Raw genomic sequence first — 20,953 nt, forward strand, 5'->3', positions numbered from 1 at the left:
GGCTGCTTGGGAGAAGCTTGTTTTTCTCTGAGATCATCTTGAGAGGAAGTTGCTTCTCACATTATGACGAGGCTCGCAGAATGGCTGCAGGAGAGATGTATGAATGAAAGACGATAGTCACGACTTGAGCGCCAAAAATGAATCAATATTTTTATATTTCATGTTTTTTAATGGTCAAATGAATTCTGATATATTTACTGTCACATGTGCTTTATGTCACTTATAAATATTTATATATTTTTTTCACAATATTATATTTTTTCAAATTAATTTGGGAACTAGTAATTAACTCTTTTGACCACCGGCGGGGGGCAATGCCCTCCCTGCGCTCCCACAAACTCCGGCGATGGATTGGAGGACAGAAATTGAGTGTAGTAGAGTGCTTAAATTACTGACATTCCAAATTGTTTGTTCTTCAATGTGGGGGGAAATAAACTTTGGACTGGGATCTAAGCAGCGCCAAGTTAGTACTAAAATGGTGCCAAGGTTAGCTAACTTTGCTAACAGGTCACTTCTGTCATTGTTTTGCAATCACAAAGAACACAATCTGACATCTCAAGCTAAAACCTCTGTTGTTCCTGTCTACCAATCAAGTCTGCAAAGTCCAACTTTCTAAATATAGTTACCATAATTTCCCAAAACCCCTTTTTCAGTGGCCTACTGTGGGTGGATGAAAAGCCAATACACCTTAAAAAGCTACATTGTAAAAAAAAATACTCTATAGCCTATGTGTGGGCACGGCAAGATGTATTTATGTCCATATTTAAAAGTGAGTTATCATGTTCTACGTTGCCCTGATAAGGGAGACTAAGCTTTGCATACAGAGGTTTTCTGCAGGTTATGTTTCTGCCCATGACACATTCCAACTAAGCATTGTTACTTCAGACAAAACTGACATAGAATACATGTGGCTGCTTTCAACCTGAATTTATAGTTTCAACAAGTTCAAAAAGAAAAAAGAGCTCAAATATTTATGTTCTATGCTCTAGTCTTCAAATCGTCTCACAGATGCAGAGACACATGTAGCCTACAGGCGATGAATGAATGTGGTAAATAGGAGATGCAACCTGTGTATACCTTGCTATGCCTCTACTTGTCTGTCACGTTGGCCAAAACGCTCACGGATGACGCAAAAAACAGGTTCAACCAGACAGGTGACATGGCAGAGTAAAGTGAAAGCATATAAATCACAATCTAGTATGCAATCATGTGAAAGCCACAGGTACACACTTGTAGGATATAAGAAGACACTACATAAACCAAGGAACAAGCTTGGCAATGAACTGAGGTATGATTTATGGGAAACTTGGCTTTAAGATAGATTTTTTCCCAACTAACTGTTTAGTTTCACTTAAGATAGTAAACTTCTAGAAGCTGAAGCGGTAGCCTACTTCTTATTTTCATTTTGACTCTGAAATCTGTTGTATTGACTTTATGACACTCTCTCTTCCCCACACAAGTAGGCTACTCCTTCCACTCTTTACACACAATCCTCCTCGAGAGGGTTATTAACCTGGACAAAAAACACCAATACCCCAATGTTCCCGTTCAAACACTCAAGCAATATAAGGTGATAATTAGAAGGCCCGAAGTGCTACCCAGCAACATCACTGTTATGTCATGATCTGACCCATAAATTTAGCCATAAAAAAGATTAAATACTATTCCTTAAGGGCAGCCAGTGCAGCCTGCTATGATTTTAAAACTATTCATTTAAGTATCCACATAAACCACTCATCAGCTTCAGTTTGTATGAAAACTGTGGACTATGGTATCTCAAACCAATTGAACTGCCTTATCGAACAGCATATCTTTAAAAATGGGCACTTTTCAGCTTTCCTGTTGCCACAAAACCTGATTTTCTTACTACAAAGTACAACAAAGCTTCCCACGTTAAAATGAAAAATTATTGGAGAGATCGAGTGATCGGGCTTAGAAGGCGTCAAATATCTAATTACAGGTTTTCACCACAATAAAATTGAAAAGTTTGGGGAGAAAATTTGGTCACCAAGGGAGGCTGGTGAGTGCAGAAAACATGCATTGATTGAGAGCAGAAGTCCTCTTTATAGCTCTCCTTGCGATTGTTATGAAATTCCTCTCGTCAGTGGGAGGAAGTGTCCCTTCCTACACAAAGGCAAAATTGCTACATCTTTACAGGAGAAACCCCCTATTTGTGGATTACGATAGTCCGACAGTATGTCACTGTCGCAGTTTCACAATGAGCAGTCTCTGAGAAACAGCTTATGAAATCATAGGCTTCAAGAAATAACAAACGCTGTGTTCCTCTTGTTACTGCTGGCTGTGTGAGTTGGCGTTTGCTCTTGACAAGTGAGTTTTAAGTGGTGGAGATGGAAAACAAAGGAGAAGAAGGGAGGGGAAATGTGTTCACATATGAGTCTTAACCACAGAAGGTATTTCCCTGGACTTCATTACCCACAGTGCCCCATACACCTAACACAGCCCTGTTTTGTGTCACTGTGGCACCAGATGGTTCCCCCAGAGCAAGAAGCCTAATTTCCCATCACCACCTGGGAACAGCCTGAAAGTGTTCGTGCACTCACCCCTCATTAATTAAATGTTGTAATGACGTGCCTGCCCTGTCGGGATGTAACACACTGGCATCCTGTAGCCCGGGGAACTGTATCTGTGTCTATTTCAGTCAGCAGAACGTAAACTCTTCACCGAACGCTCCCCGTGTGCTTCCTTTCTTTCCAGTCAACATAACTGCTAATGTGTCTGAAATTAGAATTCCGGCATTTTGTGGAAATCATTTTCTTGACATCTATATAAATTGCAGATAGAAGCTGACTTGCATTTAAAATGACAAAACTGTGGAGCTGAGTCAAATGACTTGATTCGGAGTCATGAATCTTGTAAACTCAGCTTCGCAGGAAATAAAAACAAGCATTAGACATTAGTTTTATAGTGAAGGCCCAAGACTTACTTGTGACATGAAACAATTTGTTTTTGTCAGCCGATGTAGAATGATCATAAAAAGTGTCAATCCAGTAAACCCCATTCCATTAGTGTGTATTTAGTCTGAAACAGCTCATATTTCATGTTTAAATAGAACTCTTGGAGAAATGATTTTGTCAGATTTCATTTTTATTGCCACAGAATCCATCGTTTAAACAGAACAAATGTTTAAAGCAACAGCAATCTGAAAATATTGGCAAAGTTTTATGTCACTGAATGTCAAAATAGTTGAGGCTGTCCTCGTCCGGAATGTATGATAATGACCTTTATTGGCCATGAGAGAAACTGCACATGAAATATTAAATTGTATCATTAAGGCGAATAGTGCTGTAATACCAAAAAATAATTTTAGTCATAATAATGATCTTTTCGCAGCCCTCATCAATTAGTCTTAATTTCGTAACCTAAACCATGTAATGTTATAGCACATACCCAACCAGGAAGTGAAAAAAGTGTTTTACTAAAGTGTTGTCATGTTACTGACTGAACATGACTCAGGAGTGAAATAAACTGTGATAATATCTGAAGGTTGAACTCAAGTCTGAAGGATGGAGGTGCTGCTTTATTTGAGAGTATGAACAAACAGTCTATTTGGGTGTTTGAATCAAGAATTTGTTGCAAGAGTTATCATTCGAGTGCCATATTAAAGGTAGGAAATCTAAGGTGCTTTGCACAAGTCTGTTCTTTTGTTGCCTTTTTTTTTCACAAAGCAAATTTATATTGAGAAATTAGCTGGCTGATTAATGCACATTGAAAATAATCATTTCTTGCGTTCTGAAGAAAAAACAAAGCTCCACTAAAGGATAAATCCTGCTTTCACTACATAAACAATATAATGACATGAGGTTTGACATTGATGACTTTCACTTTTAGTACTTGAGGTACATTTTCTGGATTTGATATACCTCAATATTTCCACTACTGCAGACTATTGACAAGAAATAGTAAAAATGCAGGTCATAGGTTCCCAGAACTGAGCTAGTTATCTTGAAATAGTTTATTCTGCCTGTGCAGCAACTCAAAAATAATCAAAGGTATTTTCATTTACAAGTTTCGTTCAGTTTTTTTTAGTTTTTAATAATTGCCTAATAAATGGCTATTAGGAAGTATCCCTCCATCCATTTTTTTATACCCATTTAATCCAGCTCAGGGTCACAAGGGGATAGAGCCTATCTCAGCTGCCCAAAAGTGGGGTACGCCCTGGACAGGTCGCCAATGCATCACTGGGCGATTCGAATAAGTCTATTACAAAAATACAAAACATTTTAAATCATTTCTCTTCATTGGCTCATGATTTCTCCACCAACAAGAACGCCCTTGCCTGACTTTCCCGTAAAAAGCTGGATTTCATCATCTCTCTGGCAGAGCGCTTCATGAGTTTTGTTGATTTGACTACATCAACTTGGTATTTAAAGGGAGATCAGTCCACAAATTGGGCAGATGACAAGAGAACTGAGCCCCGAAGCGACAGCTTATTATCAGTGGGACTGCAATAATGATTATTTTAATGATCACTTAATTTGTTTGTTTTGGTTTTAAATACTTCATCAACCCAGGTACTGTTGTAAAATGACAGTTGTGTCACACCGGCAGGCCGATTTCAATTCTAGATGCAAAATAGCAAACACATATCAAAATATTTGTCAACCAATAGTCATGACATTAAACAAAAAGTTTATCAATAAAAACGTCTGAGTATGACATTTCATCAAGCAGCTGCTATACTCCCTTTCCCTCTGCAAGCTTAAAGTAATGACTCCTACTTTATATTTAGAAGATTTTCTTAGTACATGACTTACTAATATTACACAAGCCTTACACAATTCACTGCAGCCAGACACATGATGCATTGTTAGTAAGCCTGTGGGAGATCCATCACTACTGGCCAACAGCTAATAGATATCTCTAAGGTACTTTGTATGAAATCATCCAAATGGGAGCATTCAGCGCTCTTAATCTCTCTTTGATCCTTTAAAACCAACTTCTTGCAGCTTATTCATTCTTAAATTCCAGCCAAACCAAGGCAAACAAAAAGGTTATTGGCCTGGAGTTTGTTTGTATGTCTGTCAATGTGACATTTATTTCAAGGTACAGTATTATATGTGGATGTGGTCCAGTTTAAATGTAGACGAGCATAAAAATCCCTCCCTGGTGAGTCTTACTACACCTTTAATCACTCCTGCTAGAACATGAAGGACAGACGAGTAGAAGCCAGGTAATCATGTTGTAGTTGCTGTAATCTATGCTTATCGTGGCTGTTGAAGGCCGAATTATCAGTATTTACATGCAGAAAAAAGATGAAAATGTGACCAACTTCAAATCCTCAAGGAGCACATCAAGAGTAAACGGTTATAAACATGCTGATCAAATGAATACATTTTAAGTCTGCGCGAGCAAGACCTTCAAAAGATTTGTAAAGGGAGAGGCGCATTAAGGATTTCCTGTTCTAGCAGAAAGTTCTTGATTAATACGTCATAGTAGTGATGATGGAGATCTGTAATCTGTGTCACCACTAATGTAAAGAAAGTGACAGAAGTGATTTTACAGAATAGTCCAAGAGTATGTTCTCACATAAAGGATTCTTAAGATTATGCAGAGTCCGTGCAAAATCTGGAAGACACCCTTCAATGCATCATGAGAAAGGCAGCAGCGCAGATAAGATCCTCACCACATGTTGTGTAAACAAAACAATAAGCCCCAATAAAATGGAATTAGTATTCTAAAGGAACCTCATATTCACACTGTACACATTCAACTAAAATTCTAAATAAAACCAGAAACTGCAAGAAAAATGTCGATTTATGGAAAAAGAAATATTGGATTTATTTTCGTGTCTAATTGTTAATTCAGACAATAAGCCGTAATTATGATTTAAAAAAGCAATTAAAACAGAATAACTGTCCACAGACAAATGATAACACAACAGACATGACTAAAAACAATTACTATGCCACTCGAGATCACAGATAAACGAGCCCTGACAAGCTCGTCAGTAGTTTCAAAGGCACCAGAAATTTATATTTTAGGCCTAATATCAATCCATCAGTTTCAGAAAGAAAGCCAGAACACGGCACTAAATTACTACGAGAAAAAATGACCAAGTTAGTATTTCACGTGATAAATACAAGGTCACTTCAACACACTTCCGCAATGACTTCACATTCTAGAACAGGTCACAATGTCTCCGTTTTATACATAATCCACAGATACAAACAGCCTTGAATCTTAGATCTTTAATCTTCTTCAAAGAATATGTCCAGAGGGATTTCATCTGCTTTGAGAAGCACAAGAAGAAGATCTACTGCCAAAAAAGAGAGGATCATTTCAATTTTCATTATCTCCACAGGAACATTATTATTTCCATTCATTTTGAATTACCATTAGCAGAGACAGTCTTGTCAATATCTGTGCATATTTTTAGTGCAGAGCACTCAAGGAAAATACCACATTTGTTCCTGATTTAAAGGTATTTGTGCTCAAGCATAAACGACTCCATGAGTTTGTAGTAAGTGTGCAATCATATCCAAAGGAGGATATTAAACTCGGAGGGGAGGGGCTGTGAGTGATGCCTGCTGCTTTTAAAAACAACTGGGGCTTCAACAATGTGAATCATCTCCCAAACTACATAATTCAACAGCTCTGGGGTCTGACAGTCATGAGTCACAAAAACAAGCATGAATACATGATTGAAGTGATATGATTACATCCTACACCATATAATTGTTTTCTAACTTGTTTAATCAAACCTAATATTCAAGACGGAAGGCGTTTTTCATTTTTCCTCTGACAAAATGCTTTGATGAGCGCCGACAGAATGCTATTGTGATGTTAAACATCTTGGCAACTCTGACAAGAAATCCCCCTATTAGCATAGAAAAATGAGTGCTCACAGTTCAAAGTGATGGCTCGTATGTGACAGCCAACAGTTGAAACAGTCATAAAAGTCCAAGAAATGCCAAAACTATCACTGAGACAATAGATGAGGGCGTAACATCCTAAGTGCAAGATGGACATCTGCGGTACAGAAAACTAAATATTTTTGCTATTGGTCAACAGCTTGAGTCTTAGAAAAAAGTTTGTACTTTAAAGCTGGTCAGTCACGTCAATCACTATCCGGTTTCTTCAGAAGACTTGATATTGCAAAGCATTTTTAAAAAAAAAGAAAAAAGTGTGTTCAAAAGCAACATCAAAGAGTACAGACAGCAGTCCACGTCCCAGTATGACAAGATACCACCATGTGATAATGGAAACCTGCGGGGGAGTCGTGCATACAGTTTAACTGACAAGATACAGCGTGGTTTTCACCACAGTTGCAGAGCATCTAATGTGAAACCACTGAGGACTGAGGACTATGTGATTCAACATCACGACAGCATGTCCCACTTTCGATTTAAATCTTAAATTCAGTTCATCTGCACTAGATCTTTGGCTTATAGAGTTAAGTTTTTAAAAATCTTAAATCGAGCACAAATATGTCTTCTGGGTTAAGTGGGTTAATATGAACACAATTTCATTTCTAATAATTGCATATTTATTTCCACATTGTGAAATCAATGTAAAATCTCATCACTTGTGAATGAAAATAGTTGATTTTTTTGTCTGACATATAATACATCCATCTGCTACCCCCAATGTCCCTATTTTACTTTTACAATAAACTAATAAATCTACATTTATGTCGGTGAGAAAGGAAGCTGTGTCTAATTTTGGATGAATTGATACTTTAAAGTTACGCCAGAGAAGAAAAATTCTCGTTATAAGTTTTTAACCATATCCTTGCGGATATAAAACCACCAAAGTTAAGCGGAAGTGAAAATCAAAATGAATCTTTCCATAATGTCAAATTAGAAGTGAAACAAAACTGTCAAACACCAGTGAGACAGAGTGAGAAAATGTGCTTCCTTTTGAACATGAAATGCATCTTGTAAGAGTGTAAAAAAACCCTATGTTGCGTCTGTGGGATTTGTTATTTGCCTTTTGGTGTATTTTGCTAAAATCTTTGAGTTGGATTAGGTTAAGTTTACTATGTTTTTGTCTCTTGCCCTTGTCCTTTCTGCATTCAGTCCTGTTTTGTATTCTGGTTAACTTTACTTTGTGTTTCACTTTGTGGTTCTCGCCCCCTCTGCTCATTCCAGTTAGTTGTGTTTCTTGCGCTTGACTCACACCAGGTTTCTGTTCACACCTGCTCTGCATTATGACGTTGCTTTCCTCAGCTCATCGGCTCATGGTTTGTTTTTGTTCATTTGCGAGATCCTCGCTGTAGTTTTTGTTGTGCCGTGCCCTGTTCAGACTCTTGTTTGCTCAGGCTGTGCTCATGGTATATTGATTGCATTTTCTGTTTACTTATGCAGCACCTTAAGATTGTTGTAAAAATAAAGTTCATTATTTTCCTCCACCTGCCTGACTCTGGAGTGCAGTCTGATCAAGATTAAAAGAAAAAAAAAAAGAAGCTGTGTCAGCATCAAAGCATCATGTGCATCTCCAAAATTTCTAAATTCATCTCACTGTGGCTTAAATGCTGTGTATTTGTCAAACATGGAGACTGCAATTAGGTCATTTTGACATTGCACCATTGTTTCCCCCATGTGCTAAAGTGTGAGTGTCATAAAACACAGATACATCCAATACCAACAGGCCACCTGTTGTACAGACATCACACTCGTAGGGAGGGTCCAAGGTCAACAGATGGAGCTGATTACACACACAGCACATCGCTCTACATGGCATGGGTGTGACAAATTCAAAGAGAAGAAACGTTTCACACAAGCAACGCCCTGATACTTTCCTATGTGTCCTGAAGAGAGCAGACATGCTAAGACACATAACACTTATCCTTATGTATGTAATACACTGTTGTCTTGATAAAGGAATGATTCAGCCTCGATTTAACACCCGAACACATAATTGCTCAAACCTCTCAATCCAGTTTGAACAGTCGTATTAACCAGAACTTACATAAACGATTGGTAAAAACTAGTGTTTTATTATCAGGAAAAACCTATACCATTTGTTACACACTACAAAACTAGCGAGGCCAATTAGTAGTTAAGAAAATGTCTTTTTTTGCAAAATAGGTTGATTTGTCTGAGTATGCAGCCGGTGTAGCAGGTCAGGATGAGTCAGTGGTGTGAGTAAATTTGTTGATCAGTAATTCTGTGTTTATGCATAGATTATGAAAGTGCTCTCTATGTATGTGCCAATAAAGAATAAGCACACAGATACTGGTGAAGAGAAATGTTTTACCATTTTTTTTAGACTGTCTATCCCGAAAACAGCTAACTGTTGAACTGTGTTAGCCACTTCAATGTTAGCTGAGCTTGGCTGGTGTTATAGCTCTATGGCCTCATTATTGTTTCCTGCCTCAAGAAATCTGTTTCCTACATTTAATTCTCGTGAACATTTTTGAAGACAGAGAGACAACCTGAGTAAAAGCTCCAAAAATAAATTTTATCTTGAAAACGATCAAGTAAGCGTAACGTTTTTATATTTTCTTCCTTTTCCATTTACCTGGGTTATTTTACCATATATCTTAGAGTAGATATAAATCAACAAAACAACAATGTGGTGATGTGCAACAAGAACAGAGAGCGCAGGGGGCCAGGGCCACATTTATTAATGCTGCCTTGATGGATAAAAGTAACTGACAGAATAATATGTACACTGAAGTTGTGTTGCATCTAATTCAATGGCTGAAGAGTAACTGGATGTGGGTGTAAAGAACTTTTAAGGTACATACAATACAGAACAGTGTTGATAAGTGATTTGAGAGCTAACTGATCATTTTTCAGAGTGAAATGCTCCAGTCTTAGTTGCCAATTCTTGTGCTGTTCTGAGTCTGAAAGCACAGTTTTGTAGAAATGTAGTCTCAGTTTGTTTCATTCATATACTTTATATCCCTATTTCAGTTCATATTCATTCATAGTTTATTATTCTTTATGTGACGTGTCATATATTTAATTTTTGGAATTTCCTCTTCTGCAATTTCTGAACTCTTTCTGCATGGTGATTGTTTCTTGAAGTTTTCATCACCTCTACTAAGAAGTGTTGACAACAAGGTGAATGAGGTATGAAATCTGTGTCACCACGGCAAAAAAATTCCATGGAACTGAGCATCCAGAAGATGTTTTATCTTGATCATCAGATCAAATCAAACATGCCTCTGTGGACTTTTGAGCAAAGGGTATTATGTATGAATGAGAAGAATTATCATCTTTGTCCGCCCCCCCTCCCTTGTGTTTCCCGTTGCTAATTCCTAATCTTAATGACCACCAGATAAGTGCAAGTGTAAATTAAACAGAGCTGCATGGTAATTATATCTCTGAGGGACCTGCGCCAAAGCCATCTCAGCTCCACCTCCTCCTGCTGACACTCCAGCCTGGTTCTTCCCCCTGCACTGGACTTTCTCACCACATTAGGCATTCATTGCTTATATACTTCTCTTATTATCTCACCCTGACCCAGTGTGCTCACCTACTTTCCAGGAATGGAGGAGGATCCACGCCCCATTGACATAAGAGTAATAAAACCTCACCATTTTGGACTGGTCTCGGTTAAGTTTTACGTGCATTTGGAATCCCTTCCAGGGGAAATCACCCAGACGCACATGAAATTAAAGTGAAGATTATGATTATGGAAGCCCACTAGAAATGGATGCGGCTCATAAAATCCATCTTGGCTTCAAAATAACTTTGCAATCACTGATCGTTGCTGAAAGTGGATGCAGGGGAGTGGGTAGAGCCTTTGGCCTAATGAAATTACCACAACATAAAAATCCATCACAACCAGCTCGCTTGCCCGAGCGCTCACAGCTCCACCAGAAAGACAACAATCTGTCGGCTCATCTGTGAGTCTCCCACCCCCAGGACGAGAGAAAAATAATAACAGAATGGACAATAAGAAGCTTTGCCAGAATCGTGCAGTTATGAGTTGAGCTTATTAAAAACCACAGTGGAAAACAAATATGCAAACAGAGGCCGCCCCCAGCAGAAAACACAATAAAATATGGTGCGAAAGACTGAGAGTGAAGAAGGAGGGACACCAGACCTGCTGCTAATTTAGTAGGCAGACTATAGCAGGCTATGCAATTCCATTCTGTCGTGTTATCTGTCCTGTGGAGGTTGGGCCACTACCTTGGGGAAGGTCACAGCAAATGACGGACATAATCAAATACAATCAAGTCACTCAGGACTCCAAATTTAAACGCCACCCCGGCAGGTTTGGAAGCTGATGGCCGAGCTGTTTGTTTTTCCGACGTCACTTCTCATTAGATACTATAAAATGACCAATAAAGCTTTCCAATGAAACATTTCACATGGAGCATTAGTTGTAGATTTACCTGTAACTGCCTGTTTTTGATCCGTCATCATTCTAAATTGTAGATAAATATCATCTCTTGCATGTAAATGAAGATTTAAAGTGGTAAATTTGCTTGTAACAGATGGTTTCCGGAGCCATTTAGTGTTTCAAACATTTCAAATCTTTAATAATTAGCTTAATGAAAACCCATGCGTTAGCACAGGTTTGTAAATGCAAGGGGATGTTTTATCTCTGAGGAAATTCCCATCACCAACCTAATCTAGGGAAGGTTTACTTATTGTTGCTTTCAGTGTCAATGCCTAAGCAAGCTTGCATATTTTTCAGTAACTGCAAAGTACTGTTACATCATCATGTTACTGTACACTGTGCTACTCCATGAAGTGGTTATGAGAATGTATGTGCACTAAATACTAAAGTAGCACGTTGTTTTCCACAGTTGTAAATAAATAGTAAATTGCTGGCATATGCTGTAAAGTTACCTAAACCGTACAGTTATTCTACCATAAAATACTGTTATGTATTGAAATAATAAAATAGCGTTGTGTCCGATGCCCCTATTTCACTGTGATTTGTAAATTACATTTACATTTAGCTGTTTTTGAATAGATAAATACATACGTACATACAATTAATTTTATGTTTGCAACACTGAGTGCTAAATATATAACATTGGAGGCAATAAAGATGTAGTAATCTGGATGGTGAGGTATAACAGAACTGCTTTCCAGGAAAATTTACCATGTCATTGTCATATGCTTGAAGGTTGATGTCAGTCACTAATGCCAGTGGGTTAGCATCCATCATATGCTGTCGGTGCGAGTGCCTTTTAAGGCCAAACTATACAGAGGGCAGCCCACTCACATCAAAATCAGATAGGCCTACAGCCATAGCGGTTATTGTACTCGGGTGGAAAATTACGAGATGCCTTCAAATGGAAAACTGAACTTTTCTAACACGTGTTTATGGCTTGAAAGGATCTATATTAACCCTCAATCTGCCTGTGAGTAGCCGCGTTGCATGAATCAAACCAAACAGCAATTGGACTTGTGATTGTGTCGAGATATGCGGGTGTTGCCAAAGACGTGGACCCAACCCACAGTTAAGAGCTTAGAGGCCATAATTGATATTTTGCAAAAGTCATATGAAAGATGTTGCTTGTTGTGATGAATACAGATAATTTGCTGTAACTGCTGTTGTTTTATGAACTTTTCTTCAAGTTTCAACACACTTTTTAATTATCTGGCCACAGCTTTACTGTTTTGGCACTTCTCTTAAGGTGTTCTTGTTTTATTGCAGCAGCTACCTATATTCAGTAAAAGCATCCAAACAGCCCTTGCACATTACATGTTAAGTTTCAAACAGCAGACAGAAAGCTACCGACTAAAACTGAGAATAGTGGAGCTTTTAGTTGCTAAAACCAGTCCCACAGGAGAAAAAAACAGAGCGTATAAGTTCTACCTTTTGCCCATGGCCAGAAACACAAGTTAAACGGCAACATAATATTGCTCCATGACTGCTCCATTCATATAATGGAAAAATTGGGTTGTTTTGAAGTGAACTGTTCAAAAGGCCCTCGAACAAATCATTCAGAAATGCAGCAACAAACAAACCTCTAAAATAATTTCAGCTTGACTACAGGCCCACACTGCCACAGACATACTCTACGTATGTATAACGAAAAACAGGCGACGGCCACAGGAGGCAGGAAAATATCATCCATTGAGCTGCAGCCAAACAGGAGTTATAAAAGTTAGTAAGGTTTAACGGCTTATATAGCCTACACACAGACACAGGAGGAGGATTACGTGACCGCCATGGTAGAGGAAAAAAGGAATTCCTTCATGACTAACTTCAAGGAAGCTAATGGGAAGTTGGTGTATAAAAAGTATATAAAAAATGGGCATAGCCAGCGTGACAGAAACACAAGCAAATAAAATGAATCCCTATCTGCAGCCATTTTTTTTTCTCCTTTCCATAACTTTTCTGCAAAGTAAATTCCTCTGGAATACTCAGAATCTACAGGCTGGAGAACAGCCTGTACTTCAGAACAAAAGGCAGTGAAGAAAGACCTCCGTTTTAAGCAGCTCATTAGTCGGAAAGCAGAGGGAGTAAGATATCGTCAGTGGGAGTGCAGAGCAACGTGCCGTCCGTCATTATGTGCAGCAGTGCATTTGTTCCTCAGGTGAACTTTTAGACATTAAGATCAGACTTGTCCACATAAGGGCTGCCCCTGCTCTCTACCTATCTTTAGCTAATTATAGTCTCGTTATTTCATTAAAACTACAAAAGAGAAGAAATTAGAGACAACTGAGCTAATGTTAGATTCATAAGTGATTAAAGAGGTTCATTATTCAGCCGCAGGTCTGAGAATTCAATTTTAAATAAGAGTTCTTTAAATAAAGCCAGTACTATAATATGGTCTGAGTAAAAATGTTTGAAAGAAATTAATTGTTGTGTGGGGGGGACTTTTTAAGCCCTCGTGTTTTTACCCTGCTCACTGTCACAGAGGGATGCCGTTTTGTGCGAGTACAAATTCTTGCCTCCTCTGCACCATCAGGAAATGATGCACTCCACAGAGGTGGAGAGGTGGGGGATGCGTTTTGGCTCTGAGTTTTGTCTGTAGAGAAGCAGCTGCTTCTCAGATGCATCTTTAAGATAAAGCGGCCAAATGTGGAGTTTTCACCAAGCCAGGCTTGACATCATTGTAATATGAAGACATATGAGAGGATTCATGAGGGAGGAGTCAATCAGATTTACCCCAAATCAGTTGACTGAAAATGAATCTCGATTCAGGATTTGCTGTTTTTCACAGGCTGATATCATTGCACAATGAGCATCACTGGGTTTTGGATTGGGAGATTGTGAGATTTGTGAAAATAAGTGCTTATTTTTCACTTTAATTCAACTTTGCGAGATTTTTGTACATTAGACATTATACGGTACTGTGCAAAAGTCTTGAAACACGCCTAGTTTTTTTTTTGCAGACTTTCTTGTAATCTTTTAAAGTGGTCTTGAGAAATAGTTCTCCAGGCTTTCTGAAGATTTCCAAGGTTTTTCTTACAATGGCGGTTTTTTCACTTATTTTCAGTCAAGTTCTTATTCCTGATCATTTGTAAAGGAATGTGTTTTGTGTTTTTTTTTTTTTTTATAAAAGCTGCTTAACACTGACCATCATTGAAACGTAAAAAAGGCACCAACCTAAAAAGATAAACCCGTGACACCTTAGCAAAGAACCAGTTTTAACTTGTGTCTTTATGCTCTTTGCTACTGGTGGACTGTTACAAGGACACATAATTAATTTGTTCTCATTTCTTTGTTTGCATCCACTAAAAATGCCAAAGATAACACAGTTTGACAAACATGAAATAGTATTTTTGCACCAGCACCAGACAACACCTGCCACAGGACCTTCGGTTAATCCATCTGCTCACTGTAACCACAACAGAAATGGTTTCCATGGAAGCGTGGCTGTCAAGAAGGCATTTCTTAAGGAAGGCAAACAGGGAGAAAAAGCTGAGGTATGCCAAATGACACAACTCCCTTTTTCTTACACACTGTATTTCTAATATGTTTGCAGGTATTTCAACACAGTTTTTGGACCAATTTTCTGTTTTCCTGGCAATATATAAAGAAAGATGGGTGACTCAAGACTTGCACGGAACTGTATAGCATGAGTTTCATCATCTGTGATGTTGGGAAATCCTGCGTCCATGATATTGGGTTTTTGATCATATAATATCACGATGAGAGCCATTTCAGGTCAGTCTTTCCTCAGATTAACCCGGAAGCAATATTTTTAAGAGGAGACGTGTCACAGAATCTCCTCTTTTCACCTGCTTCCTTGAAAAAGACCACCACGCAGCACCAATGACGAAAGGACGTGCAATATGGTTTTCTTTTAAGCCTTTCAAGCCCCTTCTGCTTTATGGTTTCAGCCAACTCATTCAGAGCTTTGGATAAGAGGACCAGCCCACACTGACAGCTTACACCTTCTGGAGTGACACAGCAGCATTATCAACAAGGCCTGCACACTATATAAAACGCAAATCCTGCTTTTGCTAAATCACTGCATGATACACCGACTCAAGCTGTCCAAAACACTTGTTAACGTTCATGCCTGTAATGACAGTATGAGAACACAGCTCACAGTCACAGGAGATGGAGTTTGTTTGATCTTTTTCAGTCATAAATACCTATGTGACTGTTGTTGCTCCTGGGCTCTTATAGGCAGAGGCTGTTTCAGAGGAAGGTCTTAAGGTTTAATCTGTGTGTGAGAAACTGTCAACACCTTTTTTTTGGAGAGTAATTGCACCACTACATAGATACCTCTCCAATCTGGAAACACCACATCAAAAATGGGTCTATATGTTGAAGGTTAATGAAACTTTAAGTGAAGACAGGAATTGAACATTGATTTCAAAGGAAAAATCAATTTTCCCATAAGTCTCATCACTCCCAGGCAAGTCGCCATTCTGGCATGTTTAAAGATGCAGCCACTTGTTTCTGGACATTTCCTTAAACATACTGGAATCCACTGGACATAAGAGTTGCCTTATTTGTTTCAGGAGGGAAACTAAATTTGACTGAGTCATATGTTGGATTTTACAATGACAGCTGAACATAATCCCTCAGCTGTATTCAACTAACCACTGACTTGCATTTGAATATTATCTTTTCTCTTGATTTTTTTTTTCTTACCACTTGAATTCTTGCCACATATGAGGTGCTGGTAGGGTTGCATCAGACCCCAGATCTCAGAGTCGTTGTTAATGGCTTGCTCCATTGACTCCAGCGTAAACTTGGGGATCCCGTTGTCCCTCTCCACCAGGGCGCTGCGCAGGACGCGGCTGAACACCTCTCTGAACAGGCTCTCCATGCAGGCGGTGAGGTATATGGCAGCGTGCTCGTGGATCCTCAGGGCCACCCGACTATCCACCATCCATCTGAAGAACTTCCCCACGGAGAAGACCAGCCCGCAGCGCACCGACTTGCCTCGGCTGAACTTGTCCCCGGTGCTCATGTTGTAGAGGGACAGGGCGCTCAGAGCCGCCGTGATGCAGTTGACGGAAATGGTCCATGAGAGCACCACCTTGATGGCGCTTTGGATCTCGTGCTTAGTGCACTTGGCGTAGCGCAAGCTGAGCCGCTGCGCTTCCCGGGCCACCCTCACCAACGCGCGGCTGATGAGAGCCGAGAGTCGCGCCAGGACCTCCGGTGGCGGATCACCCACCATCAGCTCCTCGTCTTTCCTCAGTGCGCCCTCCACCTCACCGAGGCTCCATGGCACGTCCTCCAGCTCGGGCAGCTTGGCGCACTGACCCGAACACTCCAGTATCTCCGTGTCCTCCGCCAGGACTGTGTTGACTGTATCCAAACTGTTTTGTCTGCTGTGCATGGATTCCGTCAGATGCCAGCAGTTACCCCCATGCGAGAAGGACTGATGCGTGTCGGAGCAGCACAGCGACACGCTGGACGACCTGACCGAGTCCGCGGCTCCACCATAACCAGAATCAAGCGTTAAATCCTCCAGCGTCCTCACGACTGTCTTACCCTTGCCTGCCATAACTGCACCGCATACTGTTGGGTATGCTTGGTCTCCCAGTTAAATGCCACAAACTCGTTTTGATGCCTTATCTCCGCCGCTGCCCGGTGATTTAAATGTATCTCGAAGAGTGAAACGCCAGAAGTGAGCGTTCACTTTTATCCCTCTTTAAGTGGCTGGATGTCCTCGATTACCTCCTGTCCACAACTTCATCAGCGTATCCAGAGAGCGCACAAACATCCGCGCTCACTGCAACGAGCGCAGCGCAGGCAGGGTTCCGATGGAGAGGAGGAGCCTGGACACCGGCGGGCCGATACAAGCCAATGCGCACCACCGTCCGCTTTGACTGGCACAGACGACCTACCTGCTGCTTTCTGAGCAGAAACTACCTGGTGCGGATGAAACATGACTGCACAATAGGAGAAACGTCAGCTGGTCTGTTGTCGTATAGCTGCAGTGGCATGTCATGGCAGGAGGATTCCTCTGAGGGAGGACATAGAGAAAACTAATCTAAAAATGCCCGAATGACAACCTGTTTTTACATTTCACACATGAAACGATCCGAGATCCGACTGTCAGAGATGGTAAATGATGGCTTTATTTACCGAGAGCTTTATTTTCTCACCACGAGTCTTACTTAATGTTTACTTATTGTTTCATTTCTTATTATAATAGCAGGTCTGCTTGAGTGGGAGGAGACGGACTACTTGAAATGTAAAATTCTAAGTTTTATACGAGACTCATAAACACGTCTACTAATTATTAATACAGTTAATATTTTTGCACACATTTAGATAGGACCATATTATCAAACTTAACCCCCATAAAAAGCAGTTTGATTAAAAGAAATACAATGTTTTGATCGACTGTGCTGCAAGCAAAACGTCTAAAGCCCCATTATCCGATCCTACAGCAAATTAATAGTATGGTATTTGATAATGGTACTTCGGGATTTTTTGTTGTTGTTGTTTTACGGTTTATTTCGACACTTTTATTATCTAGGAAAAAGCAGTGAAAAGTGTTGATTTGCATTCTTTTCATTTCCTGCGAGCAGAAATAATCAGAATCGATGTTTTCCCCTACAAATAGTGATGTTTTATGGTAAAGAAGTCGAAATCCGAAAAAGAAAAGGCATAACATATAGCTTTAGCACTACACAGCTAAACTGAGTGTTAGAGATGGCTCAGGCAGGAAAGCTCTGTGCTCAAAATGAGCAGGACTTAAAAGGGTTGAGATATCAGGAAACAGGTTTTATCTCAAGTGTGTCTCCTCTGATCAGAGAAATCTGACATGATCAAACAATAAAAATGTCATGTCCCAAAGAAAAAGTTAGGCCTCGGTCAACACAAACACAGGCACTAGTCACCACAGCACCCATTTATACCTAAACTGTTAAGGGCTCAGTCCAATATGGTCTCTGTTATGTCACAATTACCCCTAGTCATGAAAATATGATAAAATATTATCCATTAGCTAGCAGCATGAGTATTTACAGAAGTTTCATGTGTTCATTTTGAACCATTAACCTACTTTGACATTTGTGTGTAAGTTTAAACGTGCAGTCTTCTAAACTAGGCAGAAAATTTTAAAAATAAATAAAAATAAAATACTTTTGCTGAAACCTTCTACTGTGGTGTGCTGCTCCCTGTCAACCGTACTGAGCATGTGCAGAGTGTGAGTGTCTCGACTTTCACTCTCGCTTGCTTCTAATTCCAGGAATTCAGGGAGGGCTCGCTTTTGATAAACTGTTGTTTTTGGCTAGTCAACTGGTGATTTTATTTAATTATTTTAGGTAAGAAGCAATAGTGCAGCAGATGTTTCTTGAGAACTGTCATAATATTTAATGCTAGTTCTCTGTGAATATTAAACAGTTCTGGTGCACTTCTCCAAGCTTTCTGAGTTTGGAGATACTCCCAGCATCCAGTGACAGCACATTTCTGCACCCCGTTTCAAAGGTTCACCGCCACTTCGTCGCAATAATGCAGTTGAAATGGTTTATTTGCGGTCATGCAACATGTTTGTCAAAACAAAGAGTGAGTGAGATGAATTCTGAGGAACGTGCTGAGAGGAACAGTTGGTGGGATGATGATTCATCCATTCTGCTGGGGCTTCTCCTTGTGAGTTTGTCTGAGCTGGACCAACCATCTGTCCACAATGCCTGCCATGCCAGAGGCCCTTTCATCTTTTCTTTACATGACTCTGCACTATGCCAGAGCTGAGAAATATACGGCGGGGGAGTGAGGGGAAAATAAGCCGATATAACACAAACAAGGGTGTATCTTACAGTCATTGCGTCTGGCTGACTTATGATAAACAATAACACTTTAACCCCGCGGGGTGTACATTTTAAAGCAGTCCATTTTATTTATGTCACCGGCTTCCGCAGAGACACGGGGGGGCCTGAAAGCTCACAGAGAAGGGCCAGTGTGGGAATAGTTCTGTCAGGGAAAGAAATCGGGCCTCTAGCATAAAGCACACCTCAATTAAAGAGTTGTTTAGTGTATGTAAACAGATGACTCCATCAGCACATTTTGACATTGACTTGAGGTCTTGTCCAGCAGCCTGCCACAGAATCTTCATGCAATGCGGCACGTGTTTTGCTGACTTACTCAGGTGACAGCGGTGGAGGTGGACAGCTGTCAGCTACATGTCTGAATGCACCACGGTGCTCCAGTCTGTCCTTACTTGTCAAGCCTTGGTTGCCTGGTAACAGTGAAATTATCCCGATTTTCCAAGCAAGATGATAGATTGTTTGTATTTTGTCAGCAGAATGAGTGCGTCTTATAAACCTTAGTCATGCTGTACAGGCATGCCTTTTGGAATTGGGTCATTTATGCAGCTGTAGATTTTTCGTTTTTTACAACGTTGACAGTGCCTCGTGTGATTAGGTTTACACATCCTTGCTGTGCACTGTCAAATCTATACATTATAAAACCATTTATTTGTCTCATTTTAACATTGTGCTATGCAGGCTATGTATCTGGTAATAAACGTCTCTACAATTTTAAATAAATAAATTAACAAATGAAAACTACTAAAATAACCAAATTCTTTGCTCACATGATCAGAATCAGAATCATGTCTATTGGCCAAGCACGTTGTAACAAACACAAGGACGTTCCGGGCGTTGGCGTCTCTCACTCAACACAGTGCAAAATAGAGCTTATATTGAAGAACCATAATTAGTCGTTATGATAATCAAATAAAATTTCGAAAAAGCTAATTCAAATATTTAACAAACAAAATGTTAAAAATATATTTAAAACAATGTGCAAGAAATAACAAAAGTATAATTAACAACAAAATAAATTGTGTTTTTTTACAGTACATACTGGAAAAAACACAATTATTAGTTATAATGACCATATTAAGTGTAATACAGTGAGGATCTGTCATGTTTATTCTGTGGTTCATTTATCATCAGGCAAAAGCATGATAATCTACTGCCACTTGCTGGTAAAATAGTGGTACTACACCTTCCTGCCAGCAGCGTTTCCTATCTTGCATAATTACAACCCATTTTATATAAGACTGTTGTGACGCATTTATGTATTTTCAATATTAGATAACATAAAATATACATAAGATGAGATAAGATGCATTACGTACACATGAACACGGTGAAAATATTTTTACCATTTGACAAGTGTTTGGCAGGGTAACTTAAAAAGTATGGCACAAGGCAACTGCGAGGACTGCAAGAGATAAAACGGCTTGAAGACATTAAGGCATAGCATAGCATATAAAAAGACAGTTGCTGTAACGGTGCAAGATATGAATTTGCAAGTTATACTTCAAGACAATGAATACTATGTTGAGTATAGAATATCTGAGTTTAAGGTAAAACAGCATAAAGAGCAAATACTCCAGTAAATTCGAGCCAGAGTAGAAATTCTAGTGTAACTAAACAAAATCGATTTAAAATCACTGTTGATTGCTACTGGAACACCTCGACATGTACCTAAACACGCACACTATCCGGTGAGCGTGACCCCCATGCCAGACTTCACGTGCTAATCCGGGTTCTTATGTAAACAAATAAATGAGCACAACCAGCTGCGCACAAATACTGGATATTTTAGGGTAAAAAACACACTTTTTTTACGTTACGTTTACGTT

At 39.6% G+C, this 20,953-nt stretch overlaps 1 protein-coding gene across 2 annotated transcripts in view; it reads right to left on the minus strand.

The window, feature by feature from the left end:
• Positions 1-17,209, minus strand: part of LOC142385217 (ankyrin repeat- and BTB/POZ domain-containing protein 3-A) — a 197,509-nt gene extending 180,300 nt beyond the window's left edge. For both annotated transcript variants that reach the window (XM_075471519.1, XM_075471518.1), the window contains exon 1: positions 15,991-17,209. In XM_075471519.1, coding sequence (XP_075327634.1) covers positions 15,991-16,855 — 865 coding nt within the window. In that variant the 5' untranslated portion in view covers positions 16,856-17,209. The remainder of the gene's footprint in view (positions 1-15,990) is intronic.
• Between the last annotated feature and the right edge of the window lie 3,744 nt (positions 17,210-20,953).

Source organism: Odontesthes bonariensis, chromosome 8 (genome assembly GCF_027942865.1).
Source record: "Odontesthes bonariensis isolate fOdoBon6 chromosome 8, fOdoBon6.hap1, whole genome shotgun sequence".
Classification (NCBI taxonomy): Eukaryota; Metazoa; Chordata; class Actinopteri; order Atheriniformes; family Atherinopsidae; genus Odontesthes; species Odontesthes bonariensis.